Source organism: Leptodactylus fuscus, chromosome 3 (genome assembly GCF_031893055.1).
Source record: "Leptodactylus fuscus isolate aLepFus1 chromosome 3, aLepFus1.hap2, whole genome shotgun sequence".
Taxonomy (NCBI): domain Eukaryota; kingdom Metazoa; phylum Chordata; class Amphibia; order Anura; family Leptodactylidae; genus Leptodactylus; species Leptodactylus fuscus.
In genome coordinates, this window is record NC_134267.1 from 125,376,301 (window position 1) to 125,391,442 (window position 15,142).

The 15,142-nt window shown below is 41.8% G+C and overlaps 1 protein-coding gene across 1 annotated transcript in view; it reads right to left on the reverse strand.

The window, feature by feature from the left end:
• Nucleotides 1-15,142, reverse strand: part of LOC142197756 (uncharacterized) — a 234,218-nt gene that overhangs the window by 186,064 nt on the left and 33,012 nt on the right. Inside the window, exons 21-27 of the mRNA XM_075268284.1 lie at nucleotides 13,728-13,853; nucleotides 12,872-13,010; nucleotides 11,571-11,799; nucleotides 6,909-7,129; nucleotides 6,319-6,497; nucleotides 767-880; nucleotides 504-679 (exon numbers count right to left, since the gene is read on the reverse strand). Coding sequence (XP_075124385.1) covers nucleotides 504-679; nucleotides 767-880; nucleotides 6,319-6,497; nucleotides 6,909-7,129; nucleotides 11,571-11,799; nucleotides 12,872-13,010; nucleotides 13,728-13,853 — 1,184 coding nt within the window. The remainder of the gene's footprint in view (nucleotides 1-503; nucleotides 680-766; nucleotides 881-6,318; nucleotides 6,498-6,908; nucleotides 7,130-11,570; nucleotides 11,800-12,871; nucleotides 13,011-13,727; nucleotides 13,854-15,142) is intronic.

A 15,142-nucleotide genomic window follows, 5' to 3' on the forward strand; every position in this document is an offset into this window, starting at 1 on the left:
TAAAGCAAACCGCCGGTGTCCGTATGCAGTTTCTTTTGCACAGACACAAAGTCAGACATGAAAGGATTTGTGTCCGTGCAAAAAAACAACAGTTTCCCCGCAGAGAAACCATGCTATATGCAGTTTTCCCGGGGAACAGGATGGAGATCATGTGGGCGGACACAAGTGTGAATGCCCCTTAGATGTATGAGTGCTGAAAAATAATGGTGGCCACATAAAATATTGACATTTGGGGCACAATTTGTCAATTTTCACTTAGGGGTGTACTCACTTTTGTTGACAGGGGTTGACATTAATAGCTGTGTCTTGAGTAATTTTGATGCCACAACAAATTTACAGTATTATACAAGCTGTAAACTGACCATTCTAGATTGTATCAAAGTGTCATATCTTCAGTGTTGTCTCATGAAAATATATAATGAAATAATTAGACAAATGTGCAGTGTGAGATATTGTATATGTATCTATTTTAAGTATATACAGAATTGGTCTTATAGATATACCTTAGTTGTTCATATGTGATTTCTATAGGTTGGTACATTTCATCAATCTTATTTTCTAGATTTTGTAGCTCTTCTTGTAGTGACAAAATGGAGTTCAACTGCTCCAGGCTTTCTACAGGCATTGTGAGTTGCTGCCATGCTTTCTCTCGATATTGTACAACGTGTAAAAGTTCTTCCTGAAAGAAATGTAAGATAATAAGTTCATTACTAATGATGAAAATAATGTACTTTTCATACTAGACGAGTAGACAAAGAACACTTACTTTTACTCGCTGATGTAAAGTAGTTGCATAATGAGATTTCCAACTTCCAACAAAACCTTTTAATGTCTCCTTTATCAACGAGTAATCAAGACAAATACAACCTAACTGCAGAACCTGGTAAGCGAAGTACAATATATATCAATAAGGTATAGGATGAATATCAATGTAACACTGCAAAAGCATTTACCAAATCTAATGATAGCCATAGTTTTACATTACAGTATATCAATATTTCTTAACTTTGTTACACTTATCTGAGCATACATATAAACAGACATTCATTGGAAGAGAGTCTTCATAAGCCCATCGCCAGCAGAGTGTGCCCTCTGCCGGGCCATGCCCCTGGATGCCCAGATGTACAGCATCATTCATGGTAGATTTCTGATGGCCCTGTTCCCTGACACCCTTGCTACACCCCCTTTAAAGAAAATTGGGGGCAACACAGAGGCTCAGTGGTTAGCACTGTAGCCTTACAGTGCTGGAGTCCTGGGTTCGAATTCTGCCAGGAACAACATCTGTAAGGAGTTTGTATGTTCTCCCCGTGTTTGCGTGGATTGCCTCCCATTCTACTAAGACATACTGATAGGAGAAAAAAAAATGTACATTGTGATCCCTATATGAGGCTCACAATCTACATAAGAAAAAAAAAAAAAAGAAAATTGGTGAGGACAGTGAAAAAAGTCCCTGAATTTTTAGCACAAAATTTGTGTCATTATTTTTCTTAATAATCAGAAAATATACTTTCTTTTACATTTAACCCTGATCCTTTTAATGGACACTAGACTTATATAAAACTAACATGGTATAAGTGAAAAGCACAGCATAATTACCCAATGGTAAATTCCCTATAAGTAGGTCCCAGTACGAAGCTCTATGATTCACAATAAATATTACCATAAACCAACAAAATTGAATCAAGCAAAAAGTAATCCAAAATTACAAAAATCTTTATTAAACGACAATAAATAAAATGACAGGGGAGAACAAATACTAACAGATATAGAGACCCAGCAATGACATATGTGTATTATTATATACACTCACCGGCCACTTTATTAGGTACACCATGCTAGTAACGGGTTGGACCCCCTTTTGCCTTCAGAACTGCCTCAATTCTTCGTGGCATAGATTCAACAAGGTGCTGAAAGCATTCCTCAGCGATTTTGGTCCATATTGACATGATGGCATCACACAGTTGCCGCAGATTTGTCGGCTGCACATCCATGATGCGAATCTCCCGTTCCACCACATCCCAAAGATGCTCTATTGGATTGAGATCTGGTGACTGTGGAGCCATTGGAGTACAGTGAACTCATTGTCATGTTCAAGAAACCAGTCTGAGATGATTCCAGCTTTATGACATGGCGCATTATCCTGCTGAAAGTAGCCATCAGATGTTGGGTACATTGTGGTCATAAAGGGATGGACATGGTCAGCAACAATACTCAGGTAGGCTTTGGCATTGCAACGATGCTCAATTGGTACCAAGGGGCCCAAAGAGTGCCAAGAAAATATTCCCCACACCATGACACCACCACCACCAGCCTGAACCGTTGATACAAGGCAGGATGGATCCATGCTTTCATGTTGTTGACGCCAAATTCTGACCCTACCATACGAATGTCGCAGCAGAAATCGAGACTCATCAGACCAGGCAACGTTTTTCCAATCTTCAATTGTCCAATTTCGATGAGCTTGTGCAAATTGTAGCCTCAGTTTCCTGTTCTTAGCTGAAAGGAGTGGCACCCGGTGTGGTCTTCTGCTGCTGTAGCCCATCTGCCTCAAAGTTCGACGTACTGTGCGTTCAGAGATGCTCTTCTGGCTACCTTGGTTGTAACGGGTGGCTATTTGAGTCACTGTTGCCTTTCTATCAGCTCGAACCAGTCTGGCCATTCTCCTCTGACCTCTGGCATCAACAACGCATTTCCGCGCACAGAACTGCCGCTCACTGGATGTTTTTTCTTTTTCGGACCATTCTCTGTAAACCCTAGAGATGGTTGTGCGTGAAAATCCCAGTAGATCAGCAGTTTCTGAAATACTCAGACCAGCCCTTCTGGCACCAACAACCATGCCACGTTCAAAGGCACTCAAATCACCTTTCTTCCCCATACTGATGCTCGGTTTGAACTGCAGGAGATTGTCTTGACCATGTCTACATGCCTAAATGCACTGAGTTGCCGCCATGTGATTGGCTGATTAGAAATTAAGTGTTAACGAGCAGTTGGACAGGTGTACCTAATAAAGTGGCCGGTGAGTGTATATGGTTAAGTATAAATAATGGCAAAAAGGGTAAAATGTCTCAAGTTGTCTACATGGTATATATATATAGATGTGTAAATAAATAGATACATGCAGAATGCAAAAAGTACCTATATACCGTAGTTAATGTGCATAAACGCCTGTGTAAGCCTAAAAAATGCGCATACTAAAAAGAGCTACATACATAGTAATCCAATATATGACCAAAGGTACAGTGAACTGAGGTCTCAAAAAACACAATTGATAGTAAACATACCCATAAAATATATAGTAATAAGACTATGAGTATATGGTATACGCCCTATCCAATATCAAAGCCTATACAAGTTTTAACTAAGGTAGATGTCAGTGTTGTGTAAGCACAAGACTAAGATATAGGATCCAGGCATAAGATAGTAGAGTGACATATATTAGAATACTAAAACCAACATACCCATATTGACATAAGTGCCTGAGTTACACCTGACAAGGCCGGGTCTCCAAGGTCCCCTACGCGCGTTTCGGTGCAGAATACCTTCTTCCGGGGATCCCGGAAGATATTGGATAGGGCACATTAACTACGGTACATAGGTATACAACTTTTTGCATTCTGCATGTATCTATTTATTTACACACACACACACACACACACACACACACACACACACACACATATATATATATATATCATGTAGACAACTTGTGACATTTTACCCTTTTTGCCATTATTTATACTTACCCATATACAGTCCTATGAAAAAGTTTGGGCACCCCTATTAATCTTAATCATTTTTAATTCTAAATATTTTGGTATTTGCAACAGCCATTTCAGTTTGATATATCTAATAACTGATGGACACAGTAATATTTCAGGATTGAAATGAGGTTTATTGTACTAACAGAAAATGCGCAATATGCATTAAACCAAAATTTGACCGGTGCAAAAGTATGGGCACCTCAACAGAAAAGTGACATTAATATTTAGTACATCCTCCTTTTGCAAAGATAACAGCCTCTAGTCGCTTCCTGTAGCTTTTAATCAGTTCCTGGATCCTGGATAAAGGTATTTTGGACAAACAATTCAAGTTCAGTTAAGTTAGATGGTCGCCGAGCATGGACAGCCCGCTTCAAATCATCCCACAGATGTTCAATGATATTCAGGTCTGGGGACTGGGATGGCCATTCCAGAACATTGTAATTGTTCCTCTGCATGAATGCCTGAGGATTTGGAGTGGTGTTTTGGATCATTGTCTTGCTGAAATATCCATATCCGGCGTAACTTCAACTTCATCACTGATTCTTGAACATTATTCTCAAGAATCTGCTGATACTGAGTGGAATCCATGCGATCCTCAACTTTAACAAGATTCCCGATGCCGGCATTGGCCACACAGCCCCAAAGCATGATGGAACCTCCACCAAATTTTACAGTGGGTAGCATGTGTTTTTCTTGGAATGCTGTTTCTTTTTGGACGCCATGCATAACGCCTTTTTTTATAACCAAACAACTCAATTTTTGTTTCCAAAATGAAGCTGCCTTGTCCAAATGTGCTTTTTCATACCTCAGGCAACTCTATTTGTGGCGTACGTGCAGAAACGGCTTCTTTCTCATCACTCTCCCATACAGCTTCTATTTGTGCAAAGTGCGCTGTATAGTTGACCGATGCACAGTGACACCATCTGCAGCAAGATGATGCTGCAGCTCTTTGGAGGTGGTCTGTGGATTGTCCTTGACTGTTCTCACCATTCTTCTTCTCTGCCTTTCTGATATTTTTCTTGGCCTGCCACTTCTGGGCTTAACAAGAACTGTCCCTGTGGTCTTCCATTTCCTTACTATGTTCCTCACAGTGGAAACTGACAGGTTAAATCTCTGGGACAACGTTTTGTATCCTTCCCCTGAACAACTATGTTGAACAATCTTTGTTTTCAGATCATTTGAGAGCGGGCTGTCCATGTTCAGCGACCATCAAACTTAACTGAACTTGAATTGTTTTGTAGAAAGAAATGGTCCAAAATACCTTCATCCAGGATCCAGGAACTGATTAAAAGCTACAGGAAGCGACTAGAGGCTGTTATCTTTGCAAAAGGAGGATGTACTAAATATTAATGTCACTTTTCTGTTGAGGTGCCCATATTTTTGCACCGGTCAAATTTTGGTTTATTGCATATTGCGCATTTTCTGTTAGTACAATAAACCTCATTTCAATCCTGAAATATTACTGTGTCCATCAGTTATTAGATATATCAAACTGAAATGGCTGTTGCAAACACCAAAATATTTAGAACTAAAAATGATTAAGATTAATAGGGGTGCCCAAACTTTTTCATAGGACTGTATATATTGATACACCTATGTCATTGCTGGATCTCTGTATCTGTAAGTACTTGTCCTCCCCTGTAATTTTATTTATTGACATTTAATGAAGATTTTTGTAATTTTGGATTACTTTTTGCTCGATTCAATTTTTTTTTTTTTTGTTACACTAGACTTATAGCTAAAGATGAACGTACAGTAAAATGTCCGAGGTTCGATATTCATTTCGAGTAGCCCCTCAATATTCGACTACTCTAATCGAATATCGAACCCTATTATAGTCTATGGGGGGAAAATGCTCGTTTCAGGGGTAGGCAACGTTCAATCAAATTATACTTTCCAAGTCCACGAGTGAGGGTCGGGCTGGATCCTCCGTGCAGTCTTCTCCTTGTAGCATCCCCGTGGTGTCTTCTGGCTCTTCATTCACTCTGCCAGGCATCGGGCCTGGGCAGAGCCGACTGTGCATGCCCGCACTACAAGTGGGCATGGCAGAGTGAATGAAGAGCCGGAAGATGCCGCGGGGAAGGTAGGAGAAGAACCAGCGTTTTTTGGCTGACTGTATAGCATTCGGCCAATCAATGCTGGTTCTGCATCGAACTTTTACATTTGAACAGCGAGTGGTACTCAATCGAGTACGAGTATTTCGAATACCGTAGTATTCGATCGAATACCTACTCGATCGAGTACTACTCGCTTATCTCTACTTATAGCATAGACTGTGCTCAAACACACCAGAGATGACGAAATTGAAATAATGCCACATAAATAGAGATGAGCGAGTACTGTTCGGAGCAGCCGATCCGAACAGCACGCTCGCATAGAAATAAATGGACGTAGCCGGCACACGGGGGGTTAAGCGTCCGGCCGCCGTCAAAGCGGAAGTACCAGGTGCATCCATTCATTTCTATGGAGTGTGCTGTTCAGATCAGCTGATCCGAACAGTACTCGCTCATCTCTACACATAAAGTTTTGTTTGTTTTAAACCATGTGAGCTGCTTACTTCAGAATATTCCTTAATTTGTTCTTCAATCTTGAGAAAACGTTTTACTTCTTTATGTATTGCAGCAAGGCTTGGATTGCTAGCTAAAAACTCCTGTCTCTGTGTATACATGTTATCTGCCCACAAGAAATCATAGCGGCTTAGGGAAGATACATGCTTCGTAACCACAGGTGTTAGGTCTGAAAATAACAACAAAACATCAGAGATGTTATTTATACAAGATTTTATGTTATTTTTAGTTTCAACTACTTACAATAAAATGTATTGGCTTATTAATTATTATCTGTAAGAATTAACGCATCATTTTTAAGATGCTCTTAAGGGTAGAATTTTGTGATTTTTTTTGTATAACAGCAATAAAAGATTTAAGCTTAACATGAAGTTAAAACTCTACCTTTATTGATAAACAAATAAAAAAAAAGTAATAAAAACCTCTCCTTGAGTCTCCTATGGGGCAAGCCATCTCCACGTCTGTCTAAGCACCATTGGAAAATGAACAACTTGCATTCAGCTGAAACAATTTGTATTTTCATAAGATTACCACGCACAGGTATGTGCCGTGTGCTGTCAAGGTGATTAATAGAAATTACCTCTTACTGATTCCACAACTTTTGTTACAATGAATTGCAGAAGCTCATTGGTGGCCATATGTACATGGAATGATTGGTCCTTGTTTTCTCCTGACCACCAGGTGAAGCAGCTGCTAACGTCTATGATGGAAAGAACAACTTGATGCAAGACATCTCCAGCTGCATCTATAGAAGGATCTATCAGAATATGAGGTATCTGAAATTTGAGGGACAGCTTAAACCTGGGGAATAAAAGAACATCTCTTGAGTACTTCCACTCATACGTTTTTTGGTAATAAAATAGAAATTAAATATAGTACCAATCGAACAATTAAAGTAGGAATCAGACCCCAAATTAATATAAGGGAGTCTGTCAGTACTAGAGATGAGTGAACAGTGTTCTATCGAACACATGTTCGATCGGATATCAGGGTGTTCGCCATGTTCGAATCGAATCGAACACCGCGTGGTAAAGTGCGCCAAAATTCGATTCCCCTCCCACCTTCCCTGGCGCCTTTTTTGCACCAATAACAGCGCAGGGGAGGTGGGACAGGAACTACGACACTGGGGGCATTGAAAAAAATTGGAAAAAGTCATTGGCTGCCGAAATCAGGTGACCTCCATTTTAGACGAATAGTGGATTTCAAATCCGGGTCATATGAGAATGTGAACTTTGTGACTATGAGACAGGGATAGCTGTACAGGCAGGGATAGCTAGGGATAACCTTTATTTAGGGGGGAATGTTATTAAAAATAACTTTTTGGGGCTCTATCGGGTGTGTAATTGTGATTTTTGTGAGATAAACTTTTTCCCATAGGGATGCATTGGCCAGCGCTGATTGGCCGAATTCCGTACTCTGGCCAATCAGTGCTGGCCAATGCATTCTATTAGCTTGATGAAGCAGAGTGTGCACAAGGGTTCAAGCGCACCCTCGGCTCTGATGTAGCAGAGCTGAGGCTGCACAAGGGTTCAAGCGCACCCTCGGCTCTGATGTAGGAGAGCCGAGGGTGCACTTGAACCCTTGTGCACCCTCGGCTCTGCTACATCAGAGCCGAGGGTGCGCTTGAACCCTTGTGCACACTCTGCTTCATCAAGCTAATAGAATGCATTGGCCAGCGCTGATTGGCCAATGCATTCTATTAGCCCGATGAAGTAGAGCTGAATGTGTGTGCTAAGCACACACATTCAGCTCTACTTCATCGGGCTAATAGAATGCATTGGCCAGCGCTGATTGGCCAGAGTACGGAATTCGGCCAATCAGCGCTGGCTCTGCTGGAGGAGGCGGAGTCTAAGATCGCTCCACACCAGTCTCCATTCAGGTCCGACCTTAGACTCCGCCTCCTCCAGCAGAGCCAGCGCTGATTGGCCGAATTCCGTACTCTGGCCAATCAGCACTGGCTAATGCATTGTATTGGCGTGATGAAGCAGTGCTGAATGTGTGTGCTTAGCACACACATTCAGCTCTACTTCATCGGGCTAATAGAATGCATTGGCCAGCGCTGATTGGCCAGAGTACGGAATTCGGCCAATCAGCGCTGGCTCTGCTGGAGGAGGCGGAGTCTAAGATCGCTCCACACCAGTCTCCATTCAGGTCCGACCTTAGACTCCGCCTCCTCCAGCAGAGCCAGCGCTGATTGGCCGAATTCCGTACTCTGGCTAATCAGCACTGGCTAATGCATTGTATTGGCGTGATGAAGCAGTGCTGAATGTGTGTGCTTAACACACACATTCAGCTCTACTTCATCGGGCTAATAGAATGCATTGGCCAATCAGCGCTGGCCAATGCATTCTATTAGCGTGAACTGAGTTTGCACAGGGGTTCTAGTGCACCCTCGGCTCTGCTACATCAGATTGCTACATCTGATGTAGCAGTGCCGAGTGTGCATCAGATGTGTAGTTGAGCAAAACTGACTCAGCACTGCTAAGTCTCTGCATTCGCATAGGAATGCATTGGCCAGCCTTCGGCCAATCAGCGCTGGCTCTGCCGGAGGAGGCGGAGTCTAAGGTCGGACCTGAATGGAGACTGGTGTGGAGCGATCTTAGACTCCGCCTCCTCCAGCAGAGCCAGCGCTGATTGGTCGAGTTCCGTACTCTGGCCAATCAGCACTGGCCAATGCATTTCTATGGGGAAAAGTTAGCTTGCGAAAATCGCAAACTGACAGGGATTTCCATGAAATAAAGTGACTTTTATGCCCCCAGACATGCTTCCCCTGCTGTCCCAGTGTCATTCCAGGGTGTTGGTATCATTTCCTGGGGTGTCATAGTGGACTTGGTGACCCTCCAGACACGAATTTGGGTTTCCCCCTTAACGAGTTTATGTTCCCCATAGACTATAATGGGGTTCGAAACCCATTCGAACACTCGAACAGTGAGCGGCTGTTCGAATCGAATTTCGAACCTCGAACATTTTAGTGTTCGCTCATCTCTAGTCAGTACCAAAAAGTTATTAAACCAGTCCCAGCACCTTATAGTACTCAGAGTGGTGAACACAGTGCTAGAGTTTGTTTGTAGAACGCTTGATTTTAACCAACAAAACAGCTTTTCATTCCTTTGTAAATGAGCTAAAAAGGGCGGGTTCTGTGATTAAGATCTTGTTCTGGTTCAATACTCCTCCCAGCAACACTGACATAATATTGTGAAGGTAAACCATGTCCATTCTTATTTTTATACATTCTTTATACTGCTTGAGAAATTATATTTTTCTATGAAGTTGTTAATGCCTTATATAATCTAAGATGGCGCCTGTATTCGGGACTGTGAGAACAAAAGAGATATTATGAAGTTATCATGAGGGGGATGTATTATGACTACGAAGAGACTTCACGAGGTGAACATGAGCCCATCATGCACTCTAGGGACCAATCTGAGACTGACAACGCACCCGGATACAAGACACATATGCTTCCAGCCTGCCTACTATCTTATCTCTTGCATTCCTGTATAAGAACCGTAACTTCTTCAATAAACCTCAGTACTGTGTGAGCGGGCAAAACGCCTTGTTGCATGGACTGAGATGAAAACTGACTCAGTGTGTCGGAGTTCATCTTAATCAGCGCGCACATGCATGATTGATTTGGAGCAGGTGACTGACCACTGGAAGTGACCCGTATTCTGGCGGAGGTCACTACCCAGCTCCGCACCTCCCATGAGGCGACCTGAAGCGACCGCTTCAGGCTGCGCTATGTCAGGGCCCCGGGAGGGCGGCATTTTTGCTGACCTAAGCCAGTCCAGGACAAGCTGTCCTGGACTGGCTTAGGGTCACCGTCACTGAGCAGTGTATTGGGGAGGCCACTGGAGCAACGCTGCTCCAGCGGCCGCCCCTCACGCTCAGGCAGAGAGCAGGCCCTCTCCGTGCCTGCTCTCTGCCTGTTAAGATGCTCGCTCCGCTAGGCCCCACCCTCAGCTCGGCCCCGCCCCCTCAGCTCGGCACCACCCCGCCCCATCCTCCGGGGGGGGGGGGGGGGGGCTCTCCGACATCTGCTTCAGGCGGCAGAAACAAATGGTTCACCCCTGTCACTACCTCAACAATATGAGCTTTCCACAGTCAACTCCCGAGCGAAAGGAAGATCTCGCTTTGATGCTCAGCCACCTAGAACACTGCCCTGAAACACTCTTAGGCCCAGTTCACATCTGCATTCAGTATTCTGCTCGGGAGAATGGAAACCTATATGCATTAAAAAGCAGTTGCCAGAGTACTTTTGCAGTATTTTTCTCTCTGCATAATTCGTGTGGACACCGAGCGGAAACCACACAGACCCCTTTATTATATATACAGTATAAAAAAAAACAAAAAAAAACCTTTTGATATATATAAAAATAAAATATTTTTTTTAAATTAATTGGGAGAAAGCTCACCTTGATCACATGGATGAAAAATAAAATTTAAAATAAAAATTGAGAGAAAATATACTGCCTCTTAATGCCTCAGGTCTTTCTAGAGTTTATTAAACCAGACAAATAAAATATGTTTATAGTCAATATCTCCTAATATACCTAAAGTCTCCTAACGGTGACTGGGAGAACTTCATCCCAATAATTCAGCATATTAGAATGGGTGTCATGTGGCCTATTACCATGGAACCATTTACAATAGTCCTAGTCCAATTCCTTCTCGGTCTTCCATAGGTATAGTAATATTGAAGCACAGTATTTTTTCTACAGTGGCAATATCTGGGCAATTTGCTTCTACTATAAACACTGCAGATTTTCCACATATATTTCTACTCCAGAAAATCTGCAGCATATCCATCCTGTATGGACATAAATATCCACGTTTACTATTAGTTTACTATTACTGAAAATGTGCCAAATCTGTGACAGTGGCTGATGAGGGATGACAAATCTGGAACATCTTTAGACCGTCTAGTCTGTCTAGTCTAAGTGTTTATCACCTTTGCCAAAATTTTAAGACAATCTTTTGATGCAGCGTGGTGCATTTCATTACAACTAGGCTATGTCTCTTTCCTGTGAAGCTGTCTGCTTTCATATGAACATGCGCCCACTGGTTATGCAAGAAAAATATGAACCCATACTAGATTAACTAAAAGCATCTCATTGACATCAGAGCTGAGTCGTAATGACCTTAGTAAATCTGCTCCAGAGGGTTTTTCTGCCCACCACCTATAGATAATGCAAGTTACAGATAACAGTATGATGTCTGCCACATAATGTATTATCTTTACCTCAACTTCTTTGCTTGAATTGTAGATCTATAAAGCATATCTGTAAGCATATGTTCATTAACTAGAGGTTTATTCTGCTGTGAGCTCAGTCCATCTGGTGCTTTCCTTAGTAATTGGAAGAGACTACTTGCGATATATTCCATTTCACATCCTGCTGACTGTGCTAGGATGACTAAGGAACGCAAGATACAAGTGTATACAGCACGATAAAGCTGGTCACTAATGGATTCTAGAAAAGTAAGACACGGTTATTTTACATCTGTACTTCATAGAAGGTCACATTTCTTCCTGTATAAAATCCTGAAATAGTTGATAAAAGATGATCCCAGAAACAAACAGACAAGTTGCTATAGTAATAAATGAAACAAAAAGAATCAAGAGGCAAACACAGTTCTCTACGTGGAGTTACCAGTTATACACAGGATTGCATTTTGTCATAGGAGTAAATAAAGTGGTTTAATAGTAGGATAAATACATTTTAAGGGGAGGGCGCACCTTCATATGGCCATGCCGGGTTCAGTACTTTCGTGTGCATGTGTGACTGCATCTGTTTGTAATCGCCCAAGAATGTTATAAAGGCATAACAGATACCACAAGTCTATTTAGAAACTGAGAAGAGAAATACGTTTTGCAATCAGGATTTTTCCCCCATCACTGTCAGTCTGAGCTTTAGCAGAGTCATCTCTCTTTAATGGCTTCTCAGCTTCCAGACCATTCCGTATGTCCCAATTAACTGTACCTACTAAAAGGTTTTTTAAGACAACCTGTTTTTTCAGCAGAAAGATTAATGTGTTATTTTAGGGGCATTCATTGCCTTAGAAGATAACATACTAATCCAAGAACTTAATAGTTTCACCCTTTAGTTGGTTGGGGTCCATCTTCTTTGGTCCATGCCTCTGTGAGACATCCTCAGAGATCAACTGTCTGAAGAGGCTACCGCAATCCCAAAAGCAATAACATTTTGTTGTATACCAGGCACAGCTCTGTAATTTTAGTACAGGTTGTGCTAGTACGGTATTACAGTTTAGTCCCATGTACTTCTAACAGTACTGCAAACCCAACTTCACAAAAAGCAGAAAGTAACACATGATGATAATAATAATAATAATAATAATAATAATAATAATAATAATAATAAATACAATGGATAAAATAATGACATTAAGAACAATGAGAGTACGCAACCGTTAGACATAGTTCACATGCTGTCTACATTTTTAATTATTATAGTAAATTTTAATAGAATTTTATTATAATAGAATATTTACTAAAAAGGATTAAAGCGATGAAGTGAAACATACCAAGTACTGGACTGGTAGTTTCTTCAGGATACTCTTTGCTGGAGTCATCCATAGTTAGTGTCTGAGATTTATGTGAAGCTTTTTTACGAGATGTATTCCTCAAATGGCCTGATGGTCTGCTGTTTTCTGGAATGGAATCCTAAAACACATTTAAGTAGAAATTCACTTGGGCACAAGACGAAATCACCACAACTAAAATACAGCAAAAGTAATGAAATAACTGCAATATGGAGTCGGTTAAATTCCTGCACTAACAGGGGATACTCTGGAGCCACAGGATCGGATATAAGTGTCTGATGGGACGGGACTGCTGGGAACTCACACATGAGAACAGGGCTCTTCATTCCATTCAAAAGAGCAAACTCAGAATCCTTCATTTGATGAATGGAAGAGGTTTCACTGTATAGGGAATAGCCTTTGGATAGGGAATAAGTCTAGTACATGGGACAACCCCTTTAATATTTTACATTATGGCCTGCTACCTATGTATTAGCAAGGTGGCCAACAGCTCTCTGCTTAGGTTTCAGTGTAATGTGGTGTACATTCTGCTATCAGAGCAGTCAGTCCTATGAGTCTGTCTCATTAGTAAAAGTCCAAAGCTCTGGAGTTTCATAACATATTCCAATATTTATGGTTTTATTAATAAACATTAAAAATATTCTGAATACTTTGATTTTTCTTATTTGAAGTAATACATCACAACAAGGTGGAAGATTGCTCCAAGAATTTCACAGAGGATGACAAGTGGTGTATGAAAACTATACATTTGTATCCTCTTTTCTTAAGAATTTCATTTTGGAATATTTTTATAGTCACTGTACTTTGTTACTATTATACTGTGAAAATATTACTTTACCTGATTCATCTTTAGTATTTTTAAGATATCTTCAAATCCAGTTTTAACAAACCATGCCATGGCTTCTATCTTGCTTTTGTTTTCAGTCAAAGCTATCTGGATGAGCCTGAAAAACTCATCAGGACTCTGCAAAGATGACATAATATATTAAAGAAATATATGTAATAAATTTACCAATCCATAGTTAGTGTTCTATTAAAGGCGTTTTCTGGAATTAAAATATTGATGACCTATCTTTAGTATATTTCGTCAATATTAGATTGTACGGGTCTGACACCTGGCAGCCCTAGCAATCAGCTGTGTGAAGAGACCAAAGTGTACAGACAAGCGCAGAAGTCTCCTCAATACTTCCAATCACTTTGCTGTGCATCATATATAGGACTGAGATACAAATAGGCTACATGACTGATGGTTGTGACAGTACAGGTGCTGCTTCCACTTCATTCAGTTGATCTGTGTAGGTCTTGGGTGTCCGACCCCTTCAAATCTAATAATGATGACTACTTATTCAAATGATAGGTCAACAATATTTTAGTCCGTGAAAAACCCCTTTAAAAATAGACTGCATACAATTAATATAAATTGGTTGTCTATATGTTAAAGCAACTCAACACAAATTGCAATAAGTTAAAGAGTAGAGATGAGCGAACAGTAAAATATTCGATATTCGATTCGAATAGCCCCTCGATATTTGAATGAATATCGAACCCCATAATAGTCTATGGGGAAAAAAATGCTCGTTTCAGGGGAATGCATTGACCAGCGTTGATTGGCTGAATGCCATACAGAGTACAGCATTCGGCCAAGCAACGCTGGTTCTGCCAGAGGCTCGTCTGTGAGGAGGCGGAGTCTAAGATCGGACCAGTATGGAGACTGCTGTGGACTGTTCTTAGACCCCGCCCTCGGCAGAACCAGCGTTGATTGGCTGAATGCTGTACTCTGTATGGCATTCGACCAATCAATGCTGGTAAATGCATTCCAATGTCGAGATGTATCAGAGCTGGCCGTGCGCTCAGCGTGGCTACACCGGAGATGCAGCTGAGCTCAGTGCATGGCCAGCACTGCTACACCGGAGATGAAGCAGAGCTGGCCGTGCTCTCAGCTCGGCTACATCGGAGATGAAGCATAGCTGGCCATGCGCTCAGCTCAGCTACAGCGGAGATGCAGCTGAAATCAGCGCATGGCCAGCACTGCTACACCGGAGATGAAGCAGAGCTGGCCATGCGCTCAGCTTGGCTACACCGGAGATGCAGCCGAGCTCAGCGCACGGCCAGCACTGCTACACCAGAGATGAAGCAGAGCTGGCCGTGCACACAGCTCGGCTACACAGAGATCGAACTCAGTGCACGACCAGCTCTGCTACACCGGGGATGAGGCAGAGATGGCCGTGCGCTGAGCTCTGCTATACCAGAGAT